Genomic DNA, 12,112 nt, shown 5'->3' with positions numbered 1-12,112 from the left:
TGTTGCAATGTTTGCAGAGCTGTATGTCACTCTGGCTGCAGCTCCTGCACCCCATAAGGTGCGGGGTGAGGGGTTGGACATGCACCTCAATCTGTGTCACCGTCCCCTTAGCGTCACAAGGCTCCTTTTCTCCTCCTGGGCTGCTTGTAGGACATGCCAGGCGCCTGTCACGCATTCCACAGCCCAGGGAAATAGCTGGGATTCTTGCATTTCCTCCCCCAAAATGGCACCAGGCTCAACCAGAGGAACATCAGCAGGGAGAAGACACTGCCTCCAGCAGCAAGGACCCCCCAGGCTCCCCGGGGCCTCTTCCAACCCCATGCTGCAAGCACACTGCTGGCAGATTTCCTTTTGCAAACCCTCCTTTTGTTGAAGCCCATGAGGGGCAGCAGATTCCCGTGGTGCCCACTCACTGCCATACCCGTTGTTGTTTCCCTACAGCTCCAACTCTTGGAGCTGTGCCACTCGTGGAGGAGCTTGGCTTCTTTCTCCCAGAGCACGAAACCCCAAAGGAACACATGCGAATTTACCCCTCCTCATGATTATTTTATTTTCCTTTTACAGAACGAGGCTTGGGGTGATTTCCTGGTGGGCCTTTGTGTCACCACCTGCAGCACAGGTGGGTGTGAGGGTGGTGAGAAGGGGGGCAACTCCCCTCTGCTTTTGGGGTTCTGAGTGAGTCGGGGTGCTGAGGGGCTGCCCTCTATCCCTGGGGACCGTGGGGGGACAAACCCACCCGATGGGGCACAGAGGAGGAGCAGTGCTCCTGGAGGAGGAGTGGGTGCTGAAGGGTTAACAGGGAGTGTTTGCAGCCGGTCCCTTATCACCAAGGAGAAGAGAACAGCTCTTGGGAAGGAAACAAAACACCCACTGCCCAGGAGGGCAATTTCTGCTTCCCCACAGCCCTGGACCCCGGCAGCGCTCCGGCACCCCGCTGTCACCCTCCTAGTGGCACAGAGCATGCGGTGAGTGGGGTGGGGAGGTGGGCTGGGGCTTCTCCTCACATCCCCACCACCCGTTTCCCCTTGCCTCCTCCCAGTTTGGGGTCTTATGGCACAATGGGGACGCCTGGAGCTGCAGTGCGGAGCATCCGTCCCTATGGGTCCAGCCAGCAGTACCTGTATGCCATGAAGGAAGACTTGGCCGAGTGGCTGAAGGAGCTCTATGGGCTGGATATTGAGGTGGGCACCTTCCTGGAGGTGCTGGAGACGGGGGCTGTGCTCTGCTCCCATGCCAACCACATCACCCATGTGGCTGAGGACTTTGCTCACACCTGTCCCAGTGCAGCCCAGCACCTCCACCTGCCCACTGTCGGTGTCAGCTGCAACCCAGCAGCACAACCAGGCACCTTCCAGGCCAGGGACAACATCTCCAACTTCATCCACTGGTGCAGGAAGGAGATGGATATCAACGGTAAGACCCAATGCTCCAGCAGCACCGTGCTGCGATGTGCATCCTGGCATCACTGTCGGTGATTTCCTCTGTCCCCAAAGCTGATGCCATCCCAGCACTGGGATCTCTGCACCAAGCTGGGCTTGAACAAGCTTCCCTGGGCTCAACAGTTAGGGTTGGGACTGAAAAGAGCACGTGCCATGCTTGGCCATTATGGCCATAAGGACACCAGGAGTCCTCCTGGCTCTGAGCAGAGGGTCTGTCCCCTTGTCCCCACTGACAGCAGCGCCACAGGCATGGAAAAAAATGCCCTCAGTTCACTCAGCCAGTGGGGTGGGGCTCTGGGACACCATGAAACATCACAGTAAGCATGGACACATCTTTGTATGTAGATGCTCAAGGGGGAGGTTTTTCCTCTATGAATTTAACCCAACAGTTTTTTGGGCCCTGCCATATTCCTACACTCAATGGGCTGGCATAGCAAGGTGGGCGCAGATGGTACTCTGGGAAATAACATCCCTTTAGGAAGACCTTTGTAGAATCACAAAGTCTTTAAGGTTGAAAAATACCTTTAAGATCACCCAGTCCAGCTGCCTGCCTACCACCAATATGGCCCACGAAACACGTCCCTCAGTGTCACATCTACGTGTTTCAACTCCTCTCCATCTGTGCTCTCGTCCTCTTTGCACCCCTGCCCTGCCCCAGACGTCCTGATGTTCGAGACGGAGGACCTGGTGCTGAGGAAGAACGAGAAGAACTTTGTGCTGTGCCTGCTAGAGCTGGCACGCCGTGCTGCCCGTTTTGGCATGTGTGCCCCCACTCTGGTGCAGATGGAAGAGGAGATCGAGGAGGAACTCCGCCAGGAGATGGACCTGCCTCCTGCAGACAACCCCCTGCCCCGTCCCCCCAGAAAACCCCGGGACCTCCACAACCTTGACCAGATGGTATGGGGGGGGTGGGAATGGGGTTGGAGGTGATGGAGAGGTGGTGATGGGATTGATGGAGACAGTGGGGGTAGGGGTTAGGGTGATAGGAATGGGGATGATCAAGATGTGTATCTTGGGGAGATGGGGACACTGGGGATGATGAGGATAGGGATGTTGTGATGGGAGTACAGTGATGAAGATGGTGATGGGAATTTGGGGATGGGAACGATGGTGATGATGGGGATAGGAACAATGGGGATAGACACCTGTATAATGAATGAATATACAGATGTTGTAATTATGAAATAAATAAGAGAGTTTGGCTAGGCAGGTTATTATACCAACAAGAGAATAGATGGAGTGCTTACCCTTGTCCTGGGCTCACTGCAAAACTCCAAAGGAGGGATCTCCAGAAGAGACCCTTCCCCACTGGTAGCCAGCTCTTAAATGGCTCTAGGAGAGGTGGAGCCAGGCTTCACCCCTTCTACCAGCACAGTTGAATTGCCTTCACCTGTGCTCCCAGGGCTGACTCGTTGCTCGCCTCAGGTGATCAATCAGAGGTTCAGGCTGTGATTCAGCAGTTCCCACACACCACCCCAGGCCCCTTCCCACGAGCCTTGGTGCAAACCCATCCCTACTGCCCGCAGGTCCAGCACCTGGTGAGCCGCTGTACCTGTCCTGTCCAGTTCCCCATGATCAAAATATCAGAAGGGAAATACCGTGTGGGTGACTCCGACACCCTCATCTTCGTTCGGGTGAGTCTGCTGCATCTCATGCATGCAGGGCGCAGGCACCAGGAGTCCTACTTTGCTCCTATCAAGCCTCCTCCCTATATTCATCTGCCAAATGGGGCCAACGTGTCATTTTTGAGCATTACCTGATGGGAGTATGGGATCAGTGGAAGGGAGGTTCCCTAAGGCCATCCTGACTCTCCCTGGGGTGACAAAACAAGCAGTGGGATCTGAGACCCCCGTGCCTCAGTGGCGTGGGGTGAAGCAGGGCTGATGTTGCGTGTCTTTGAGTGCAGATCCTGAGGCAGCACGTCATGGTGCGGGTCGGGGGCGGCTGGGACACCCTGGAGCACTACTTGGACAAGCACGACCCGTGCCGCTGCACCTCGCTCTGTGAGTGCCTGCACCCCCGGCCTTGGCTGTGATGGTGGAAGGGGAGAAGGGTGCATTGTGCCTGCTTTTGGGGGCTTTTGTCGATCCTTTCGGGGCATTTGTTGGTTCTTTCTGGGGTTTTGTCGGTGCTCTTGGGGGTGTTGGTGCTTTTGGGGTGTTTGTAGCTGCTTTTGGGGTGTTTGCAGGGGCAGCAGATGTAATCCTGATGCTTCACTGAGAAATCTCTGCTTTGGGTGCATGGCTCTTGTTGGGTGGCTCTAGCGGCCGCTAGAGGTCATGGCAGACTTTTGGGAGGATAGGGTCCATTGCAAGGCCGAAACCCCGTTTGCATGGAACTCAGCTCTGCAGGAGCGTCCCGTGCTAACAGCACAGGGAGGAAGGCTCTGGGCTCCGTGGGGCTGCGGTCTGCAATGGGGAGGGACCCCACTGAGCTCAGTCCTTCCCCGCAGCCCACAAACAGCTCTCCAGGACCAGATCCTCCCAGCAGCCGGTGCAGCACGAGGTGCAGCTCTGCGCAGCTCCTCCGGCCCCTGGCCGCACTCACCCCACTCTGCTGGTCAGTCGCTCACAGAGCCCGCTGCCCCCCGTCACCTGGGCACCCCACGGCCACCGCCACCACCCCCGGACCCCCACCACCCCCAGCCCCCGCCAGGAACCAGCACAGCCCCGGAGGGTTCCTTCGTGCAGGTGAGGCACTGAGTGGCTTCGTACCCTAAATTGCCTCTTTTTGTAGTGCTTTTTTCTCCCATCTCTGTACCTGGTGTGGGGCTGGATGTGAGGTCTCTCTCCTTTCTGGGCTCTCTCTGATTGCAGGACACCGACACTGAGGTCACCTGCTCGAACCACCTCCCTCGGGCATGGGGCTGCCCAGCGGGCACCCACCCCATCCCAGGACACTGTGGGGACCCCCAAGAAGCCACATGGGAACCCCCCAAAGTCAGCAGCACAGAGTAGGGGCACAGCCTCCAGTGGGCACCACTTGGCACCACCACGTCCCAGGAGCACTCAGCAAGGAGGTGGCTCATCTGGGGCAGCTTCCAGGCATGTGGGGGTCCCCACCACTGTGACGCCCCGAACCCACAGCCCCATCAAAACCTGTGCCCCCAGTCTGCAGCAGAGTGCCCACAGAGCAGTGCAGAGCAGGAAAAGCTCCAAGGAAGGGAACTGGAGAGCCCTTGGACGTAGCCATCCATCTTCACACCCAAATTCCCAGAGTCAACCTCCAAAGCAGGACAGCAACATTAAAACTCAGACGAAAACCAGCTCAGCCATCTGCCGGCCCCCCACCCCTCTGACCCATTTTGCAAATGGATGTGAGAGCTGTGCTGCTGGGGAGAGTCCCCAGTGTCCCCCCCCGAGCCCAATACCCAGGGACACTGAGAGCCCCACAGTGCCAGGGAAGGTCTGCAGCCACAACACGGATGTTTCAGGGCTGCGGGGGTACTGGGGGCACTCTCAGCCCCCTGACTATGGGAAGGTGCTGGAGGAGCTCACCCGCAACCGGCAGCCCCTGCGTCCTGTGGGAATGGGCAACAGAGTGTCCTCAAAGCCCTCAACCTCACAGTGTGCCAATATCCCAGCCGGGGGGTCCATGGAAGGGCCAGTCGTGGGGGACCAGACCCCGCGGAGCACTGTGCCCAAAGCCCGGCGGTGCCTGAAGAAACCCGAGCGTGTGCCCTCCATCTACAAGCTGAAGCTGCGGCCCAAGGTGCGTCCCCGGCGGGATCACCGGCCTGGCAAGGGTCCTTCACGCATCCCCACCCCACTGGGGCAGCACCGTACCCGGGGCCAGCATCGCCCCACAGCCCCCCCAAAGCCACCACAGCCCAGGGATGCCAAGCCCTCATTGAGTGACAGCGGTGCGTGGCTCACTGAGGATGATGAGGAGGCGTGGGTCTGAGCCATGTCGATCGGTCTGGGTCAGGGATGGACCTACGCGTTGTCAGAGTTGCCATGCCAAGGTTGCGATGCTGATCCCCTTATCTGGCATTCAACCAAGCCAACTACCCCGCTCTTCAGTCTTCCCCATCTGCATAATGGAACCAACGTTGCTCATGCCTCACCCAAATCCCCACCCAACCCCATGAGCTGCTCAGGGGCAGGGGGACACATGGGCACCGTGTCTGTGCCATTGTCAAACCTCTGTGTTGGCATTTCCATGGCTGGGGGCTGTTCCAGCAAGGATGGAGCTCATAGAGTTGATCGCTGCCTCACCAAGGCAATGGCCACTGGTGCTCGTACAGTTGAGCTCTCCCAAACCTTTGCACCAGTGGCTCTTCTGGGTGGGTGATGGAAGAAGACCCAGAGGGTTTGGGGGCTGTTGTGGAGCTGCAGAGTCCGGCACTGTGAGCAAGGAGCAGCGAGGCGAGTACAGAACAAAGGGGACAGACCTGATTTTAATTAGGTTCCAAATAAAGGGGCGCAGGGTGGTGTGGACACCTGGGGATCTCCAATAAGAAGTCCATGGGGAAGAGAATGCCATGTCCAGGCACCACGATGCTCACCGAAGTGGGAGGAGAGGAGGAGAGGAGGAGCATTCTCATCAGCGCTGCACCCAGCCCCATGTCACCACTTGGTCACCAAGTACTGGGGCAGAAAATGGCATCTTCCTTCCTGCTTCCCTTGGGGACGGCTGGGGACATCCCCAGCCCCCAGGATGGGAGCGGGTTGCTTCTGCAGTAGGCATAGATCCAGGTAGGAAACCCACGGCGACGGCTGGCGAGTGGTAACACTTCATACTAAGGGTTTGTTTATGGGGAGGACAATGGAGCTCCATTACTGCTGTGGATGGGGATGTCCTGGCCCCTGTTGGCTGCCAGCCCCCTGCCCATGTTTTTGGGGAGCGGGGTAATGCTGCCAAAGCGGTGAGAGTCATTATTACTGATACAGCTTTTCTGTCTATAAAATACAATATAATATAACAATTATATTTATAACTTTTTTTTTTTTTTTTTTTCTCTTCAAAATACTAAATAGATGCTATAAAAACCTGTAACTAATTGTGCTATAAACTGCAGGCTACAGGGTTGTAACAAACAATGTATTGGCTTGGTCACTGATATGTGTGTGTTGGAGCACTGTATAAATGCTTTATTAGTGGCATTTACCAAGGAGTTTCCTTCTCAAACCATTTGGAGGGGTAAAGCCAGTGAAAGGCCGAAATATAGGTCGTGTGCACTGACAAACCCCAAGGAGATGCACAGAGGGTTTGCTGTGGGGGCGATGGGAGCTGCTGCCTTCCTCGGCCACACTCATCCTCTCCCCCAGCTCTTGGCCACAGGCTCCCTCCTGCCAACTTTCCTGATTTTGGTTTATTTGTATTTTGTTTTGGGAGGCAAGGGGATGGGTTTTGGTTCCCAAGGTGGCTGTTAGGAGTGGGAACCAGTGGTGGGGACATGGGGACCAATGGCAGGGATAGAGCGGGGGCCGATGGCAGAGATGCGGGGCTGCACTGAATGCCAAGGATTGGAGCTCAGTGAGGAGGACTCTTAATAGAAAGTGTTACCAGGATAGCAGTGAAGCTCCTGGGAAGTAAAAGCTGTCAGTGGGAGGAGATAGTGGGTTTTGGTTGGTTCCTGCTTTAGTGTCCCCAATCCAGAGAGGGACAACCCACAGATCCCTGTGCCATTTATGCCCCAGCAACCACTGTGCCAGGCTCCAGGACAGATGCAGATGACCCGACAGTGGGAGCAAGCCGAAAGATTAACTCTAAATAAATAAAGTAAGAAAGAAAGAAAGAAAAGAAAAAAGAGGCTCACTTTCCCATTAGGAGTGTGCATAGAATGAAGGAAAAGAAGGATGGAAATGCACGTCCAGCTCCCTATTGCTTCAGAGACTGCCTTTGCATGGGAACCATCTCCATTTGGATGGATGGGTGAGTGGATGGGTGGATGGATGGATGGATGGATGGATGGATGGATGGATGGATGGATGCCACCTTCCCCTATGGGAGGCCCTGCTGGGGCCAAATCCAGCCTGGATCTGTATTTGAGATGCTGAGCTGTGCCCAGCATTCACGGCAGCAGCTTTGCCCCTGAAACCAAGGGTATGTCCAGCACAGCCTCTGTGGGGCTGGGACATATGGGGAGAGGATGAGCTTGGAGGAAAGGAAGCTGGTAGGAGTGGAAAGAGCACTTTTGGGGAAGGAGAATCAAACTGGACTGCCCAGGATGGGCACAGAGCAGCAGGAGCCCATGGAGGCGATGCAGTGAGAAACCCTAATGTGGGGACATGAGGTTTGTGGGACAGCGTGGCTGCCCGCCAGCAGCTCTGTTGTGCAGAGAAGCAGAGCCCGTTGGGACTCAATGGACAGCTGTGGCATCCCCAGCCCGGTCCAACCCAACAGCGGTCACTGCTTCCCCAGAAGTCATCACAGGGAAGAGACGACTGAGGTGTCCCCAGTGCAGCGTCACCCCAGTGGAAACGGGTGTCCTGTGGGGGCACAGTGGCGCGGGGGGCTCACATGATGGTGCATCGGTTCCTGCGCAGGGCCCCCTGGAAGCGAATGGTGGTGTGGACGTGCTTGCAGCGGGCACAGCCCACGCTCTTCAGGAGCTCACTGAAGAGCAGCAGGATGTGCCAGTTGTACTTGGCCGAGCACTCGATGTAGCCGCACTTCCACGTCTTCTTCACCAGGTTGGAGACGTTCCAGCGCGGGATCACCCGGCCCCGTTGCAGGTCCCGCTTGTTGCCCACGATGATGATGGGAGTCTCCGAGGTGCCGATGACCCTGGGTTGGGTGGGAGGGCAGCACCACGCAGCCACGGGCTGCTCCCATCCATCCCATCCGTCCCAAAGTGGCACCAATAAAGCAACGTGCCACCGTCACCCTGTCCATCGTCACGGGCTGCCTCTCACCACGTCCCCTTGTCCCTCTTCTTGGCCACCACTCAAGTGCTTTTCCACTCTATCCCCACACTACCCCGAGCTGCTTTCACAGCCCTATCCATGTTTGAGTCTGTCTTGCTGTCGTATCACAGCTCTCCAGCGTCCCATCCCTACAGCCCCACCAGCAGCATGCAACCCGCCGGCAAATGGCCCCTACCTTGTTTCCAGGATCTGCTGGCGGATGGTTTTGATGTACTCGAAGCTGTCAAAGCAACAGATGTCATAGACCAGGATGTAGGCATGGACGCTCCGGAGCCCCCTGCAACACACGTCTGCCCACTCCTGCAAGGTGCAGAGAGGGATCAATCCTGGCGTGCCCCACAGGATGCCGCATCACTTTGGGACCAGACATGTTTGCAGGAGGAAAGAAGTTTATAGGATCCACCACTGGGCATTCTACATGTATGTGGGACTCCTGACCAAGAGCGTTGTGTTGTGCATGTCACATTTTCCATCCCCAAATCCCCACCCCCTATCTCACCTCTGCCCTGCCATGTCCCTGTGATTCCTTTTCATTAACCCAGGAGAAGGATAATGGGATTTGCCAGCCCGCAGGGTCAATTGAGTACGTGAGCATCATCTGCCAGGTCGGTCAATGACCCTCTATTCTGGTCCATCTCCCACTGACCTTCCATTTCCTGCACATTACGTGTAATTTTTAAACCTCCCCGAGCCCCTCACCTCCCGCCCCACAGCTTTGGAGCAGCAGTGAAAGGACTTGTGACCTATGGTGATGTAATTATACCAATTAAAAATCCAACAGCCTGGCCCCGGCAGAGGTACAGCTTTCAAATCCCTTTTTTCTCATATTAACCTTCAGGGATGGGTCAGTGTTGACGGCTGAGCTCAGGGCACCGCCAGGACAAACCCAGTGGCGAGGGCTGTGCTGGGATGGAACTGGGGTTAATCACAAGCTCAAGGGTTAGAGAGGAAAATGGACCTGATGGGTTGATGGTTGGACTCGATGATCTTAGTGGACTTTTCCAACCTTAATGATTCTATGATTCTGTGAAAATGGCTTTTTCCCAAAGGGGATGTATGGCCAGGCTTAGAGGAACCACAGTTACGCACAGCGCAACCCTGACCCCATGGCAGCACTGGGCAATGGGTGCGCGGTGCGTTGGGTGCTGGACATGTTGGTTCCATCAGCCCTTCACTCGAGGGCAACAGGTGGGACCCCATCCTTCAGGGTTGGCCTTCATTTGGGGCTGAAAAATTACCGAAGAACCGACACTCTATCCCAACCTCAACACGATCCTCAGCTTTCAGGAAGCGAACCCCCATAGCGGGAGGCTCCACTCCGTGCCCCTACCTGCAGGGTGTTGACGGGGAAGGCGGGGATGGGCGGAAAATCCATGATCTGCAGGTCGTGCACGTGGCCGTTCATGACGACGGCGGGCAGGTAGACGCGGCGGGCCGTGGTGGGCACACAGACCTCGCTGAACTCGTTGTAGAGGAACTGCCGGACTATGGCACTCTTGCCCACGCCCTGGGCTCCCAGCACGGCGATCTTGAAGGTTGCCACCATACCGCCGGCCGCCGGCCGCTGCCCCAGTGCTGCTCCCGCGGAGCCGACGCTGCATATTCCCGTGCAGGGGGGCTCAGCCCCATTCAGGATGCATTTCCCCGCCGGGACAGCACATCACTGCGGGGCCAAGGAGAAGGCTATCATGTCCCAAACCCTGTGACAAAGGGACGTTTCTGATGGGGATGGCCACCGGCTGCTCTACGCCCCGAGCTGGGGAATCCGTCTCCCCGATTTGGACAGCTGGAATTGCCTTTTGCTGAAGGGGGGATTGCTCAGTGCCTGCAAGTGACAGCTTTAATGTTTAATTTCAGGCTTTGAGCGCTTCAGCAATTAGCTTGATGGAGGCTAATTTCCCAGCCAGCTGACAGGGCGAGCTGCGGGCACACGTGGCGGGGGCCCCAAGGCAATGGTTTGGGCACAGGAAGGCAGAAATGGGGTCAGAGGATTCCCAGCACCCACTGGCACTGAGGTCCCAACCAGCTGCAATGGGAATAGCAGCGGGACGGGTCAGCGGGACGGGTCCCACTGCATCTCCCATCCCTGGGAGCCGCTCCTGCTGTATCTCAATGCATGGATGCTTTTCCCAGTTGGTGATGCTCTCTCTGCGTTCCCTGAAAAACATCCCCAAGGCACAGGGCACGGTCCCCGGGCTGTCAGAGGCTCCAGCAGCCCCGTTTCACCCTGAGTGATGGTGATATTTGCCCCAGGGAGAACGTGGCCATGGCTGTCCCCATTGCAGGGACCCAGCAGGGCCTGATGCAGTCCAGGGACAGGGACACCCCACTGGGGCCTGGCTCTGACGGCAGAAAGCAGTGTCATGGCCAGGCCACCCCGTTGTCACCGTACCCCTTTCTCCACCCACTGGCAGGGGTGTGGAGTCCTGCAGCCCCATAGGGTGCCATGGGGACACGGGTTACCCCAAACTGCTGGGCAATGCCATGCCACCACCCTCAGCATCCCCCAAACCCCGTTCCCATCCCAGGTGGAGCCACGCATGGGGATCGCTGTCCTGTGGGCCCTAGGGATGAGGTTGCCCCCAAAGCACAAGTAGCTGCCCTGATGGCAGCAGCAGCATTTGGGGACACAAAAGGAAACTGAGGCCTGAACGGGGACATAGCAGGGACGGAACTCAGCAGGGTGAGACCCCCGGTGCGGGGCAGGCTGCAGGGCATCGTGACCTTGTGCCCCCCTCCCCAGTTTGCTGCCCGCGGGGCCTCATCGCACTCCCCGCGGCGATGCTCCGGGGCAACACCGCATCCCTCCCCCCCCCAGACCGCGGGGGTCGGGGCCGACCTGAGGAAGGAGCACAGCGCGGGGGTACCGAGGCGGGGGATGCGGGCACCGCGCAAATCCACTGCCTTGGGGGAAAAGGGAGGGAGAAGCGGCCGAGCTCTGCCGCTCAACTTCAGCCGGGTACCCCTTCGTTGAACTTCCCCCCCTTCCCACCAGCACCGCTCCCGTCCCCTCCCCATCCCCGCTCCCCTCCGTTACCTCGCAGCGGCGGTGCCCCGGGCCGGCGTTGTCCCGGCGGGCGGAGGAGCCATGCGGCGAACCCGGTGCGGGGCGGGCGGCCCCGCTGCAGTGAGTGCCCGGCACGGCCCCCGCCCGGCGAGGGGCTGCGGGGGAAGCGGGGCTGGAATGAGGAAGGGAGGGAGGGATGGAGGGAGGTAGAACCTCCTCTGGGGATGGAGCGCGGGGAGCGATGCGAGGAATGCCCGAGAGATGAGGAGGCGGCAGCGCCCGGAGATATGCGGGGAGGGTGGGAGGCAGCGCAGGGAGGCGATGCGGGGAATGCCCGGAGCGCGCTGCGGGGAGCCGGGAAGGACGCGGCTTCTCCCGGGGCTCTGGGAGGTGCTGATGGGAAAAGACCCACCCATGTGCCCCGGTGCGGCAGCGGCTCAGCCCTCCCCGCTCCCGTGTCCCCATCCCAAGCCGTAGGACCCCGGCTCGGCTCACCGGCTCCCGGACGCACCGCATCCCCCCGGGGTCGGACGTCTCCATCGCAGAGCTGTGGCTTTGGGACACCCCGCAACCAGCATTTATCGATGGCGAGGGAGAGGACGGCTGCATCTCCAGGGAGCGGGGTCGGAGCCGCACACCTCAAAGCGGAACCCGAACCTCTCTCCGCTCTCCACGGAGGGCTGGGACATCCCCACGGGTCTGGCTGTCACCCCGCAGGTCGGCAGAGCCCAAACACCGACTGTGCCGCGGCCAAGGCCCCCCCCCCCCCCAGCCCCGCTTATACCTCTGGTTGG

At 58.4% G+C, this 12,112-nt stretch overlaps 2 protein-coding genes across 2 annotated transcripts; one reads left to right on the top strand and one right to left on the bottom strand.

Annotated features, from left to right (window-relative positions):
• Positions 1-1,058: 1,058 nt before the first annotated feature.
• GAS2L2 (growth arrest specific 2 like 2) lies at positions 1,059-5,342 on the top strand. Its single transcript, XM_042830401.1, has 6 exons — positions 1,059-1,413; positions 2,098-2,336; positions 2,966-3,073; positions 3,346-3,442; positions 3,892-4,129; positions 4,256-5,342. The coding sequence occupies exons 1-6, from the start codon at positions 1,059-1,061 to the stop codon at positions 5,340-5,342; spliced, it is 2,124 nt and encodes a 707-aa protein (XP_042686335.1).
• A 1,059-nt stretch (positions 5,343-6,401) lies between these two features.
• RASL10B (RAS like family 10 member B) lies at positions 6,402-9,958 on the bottom strand. Its single transcript, XM_042830189.1, has 3 exons — positions 9,642-9,958; positions 8,487-8,611; positions 6,402-8,171 (listed from the first exon to the last, which is right to left on the bottom strand). Exons 1-3 carry the CDS (start codon positions 9,855-9,857, stop codon positions 7,901-7,903), a joined length of 612 nt encoding a protein of 203 aa, XP_042686123.1. The 5' UTR covers positions 9,858-9,958; the 3' UTR covers positions 6,402-7,900.
• Positions 9,959-12,112: the final 2,154 nt, after the last annotated feature.

This window comes from Centrocercus urophasianus, unplaced genomic scaffold, assembly GCF_019232065.1.
Source record: "Centrocercus urophasianus isolate 14NV4802_14NV808 unplaced genomic scaffold, USGS_Curo_1.0 seq_33, whole genome shotgun sequence".
NCBI classification, from domain to species: domain Eukaryota; kingdom Metazoa; phylum Chordata; class Aves; order Galliformes; family Phasianidae; genus Centrocercus; species Centrocercus urophasianus.
The sequence above is the reverse complement of the archived record's forward strand: the minus strand, read 5'-3'. Positions and strand labels throughout refer to the sequence as shown.

Bases quoted from the DNA above. Each gene is read 5' to 3' on its own strand.
- GAS2L2 (XM_042830401.1), top strand. From the start codon at position 1,059: ATGGGGACGCCTGGAGCTGCAGTGCGGAGCATCCGTCCCTATGGGTCC. The intron at 1,414-2,097 runs GTAAGACCCAAT...GCCCTGCCCCAG, and splicing joins GAAGGAGATGGATATCAACG to ACGTCCTGATGTTCGAGACG. The intron at 2,337-2,965 runs GTATGGGGGGGG...TACTGCCCGCAG, and splicing joins TCCACAACCTTGACCAGATG to GTCCAGCACCTGGTGAGCCG.
- RASL10B (XM_042830189.1), bottom strand. From the start codon at position 9,857: ATGGTGGCAACCTTCAAGATCGCCGTGCTGGGAGCCCAGGGCGTGGGC. The intron at 8,612-9,641 runs GTAGGGGCACGG...TGCACCTTGCAG, and splicing joins TCCCCGTCAACACCCTGCAG to GAGTGGGCAGACGTGTGTTG. The intron at 8,172-8,486 runs GTAGGGGCCATT...CACCCAACCCAG, and splicing joins CAGCAGATCCTGGAAACAAG to GGTCATCGGCACCTCGGAGA.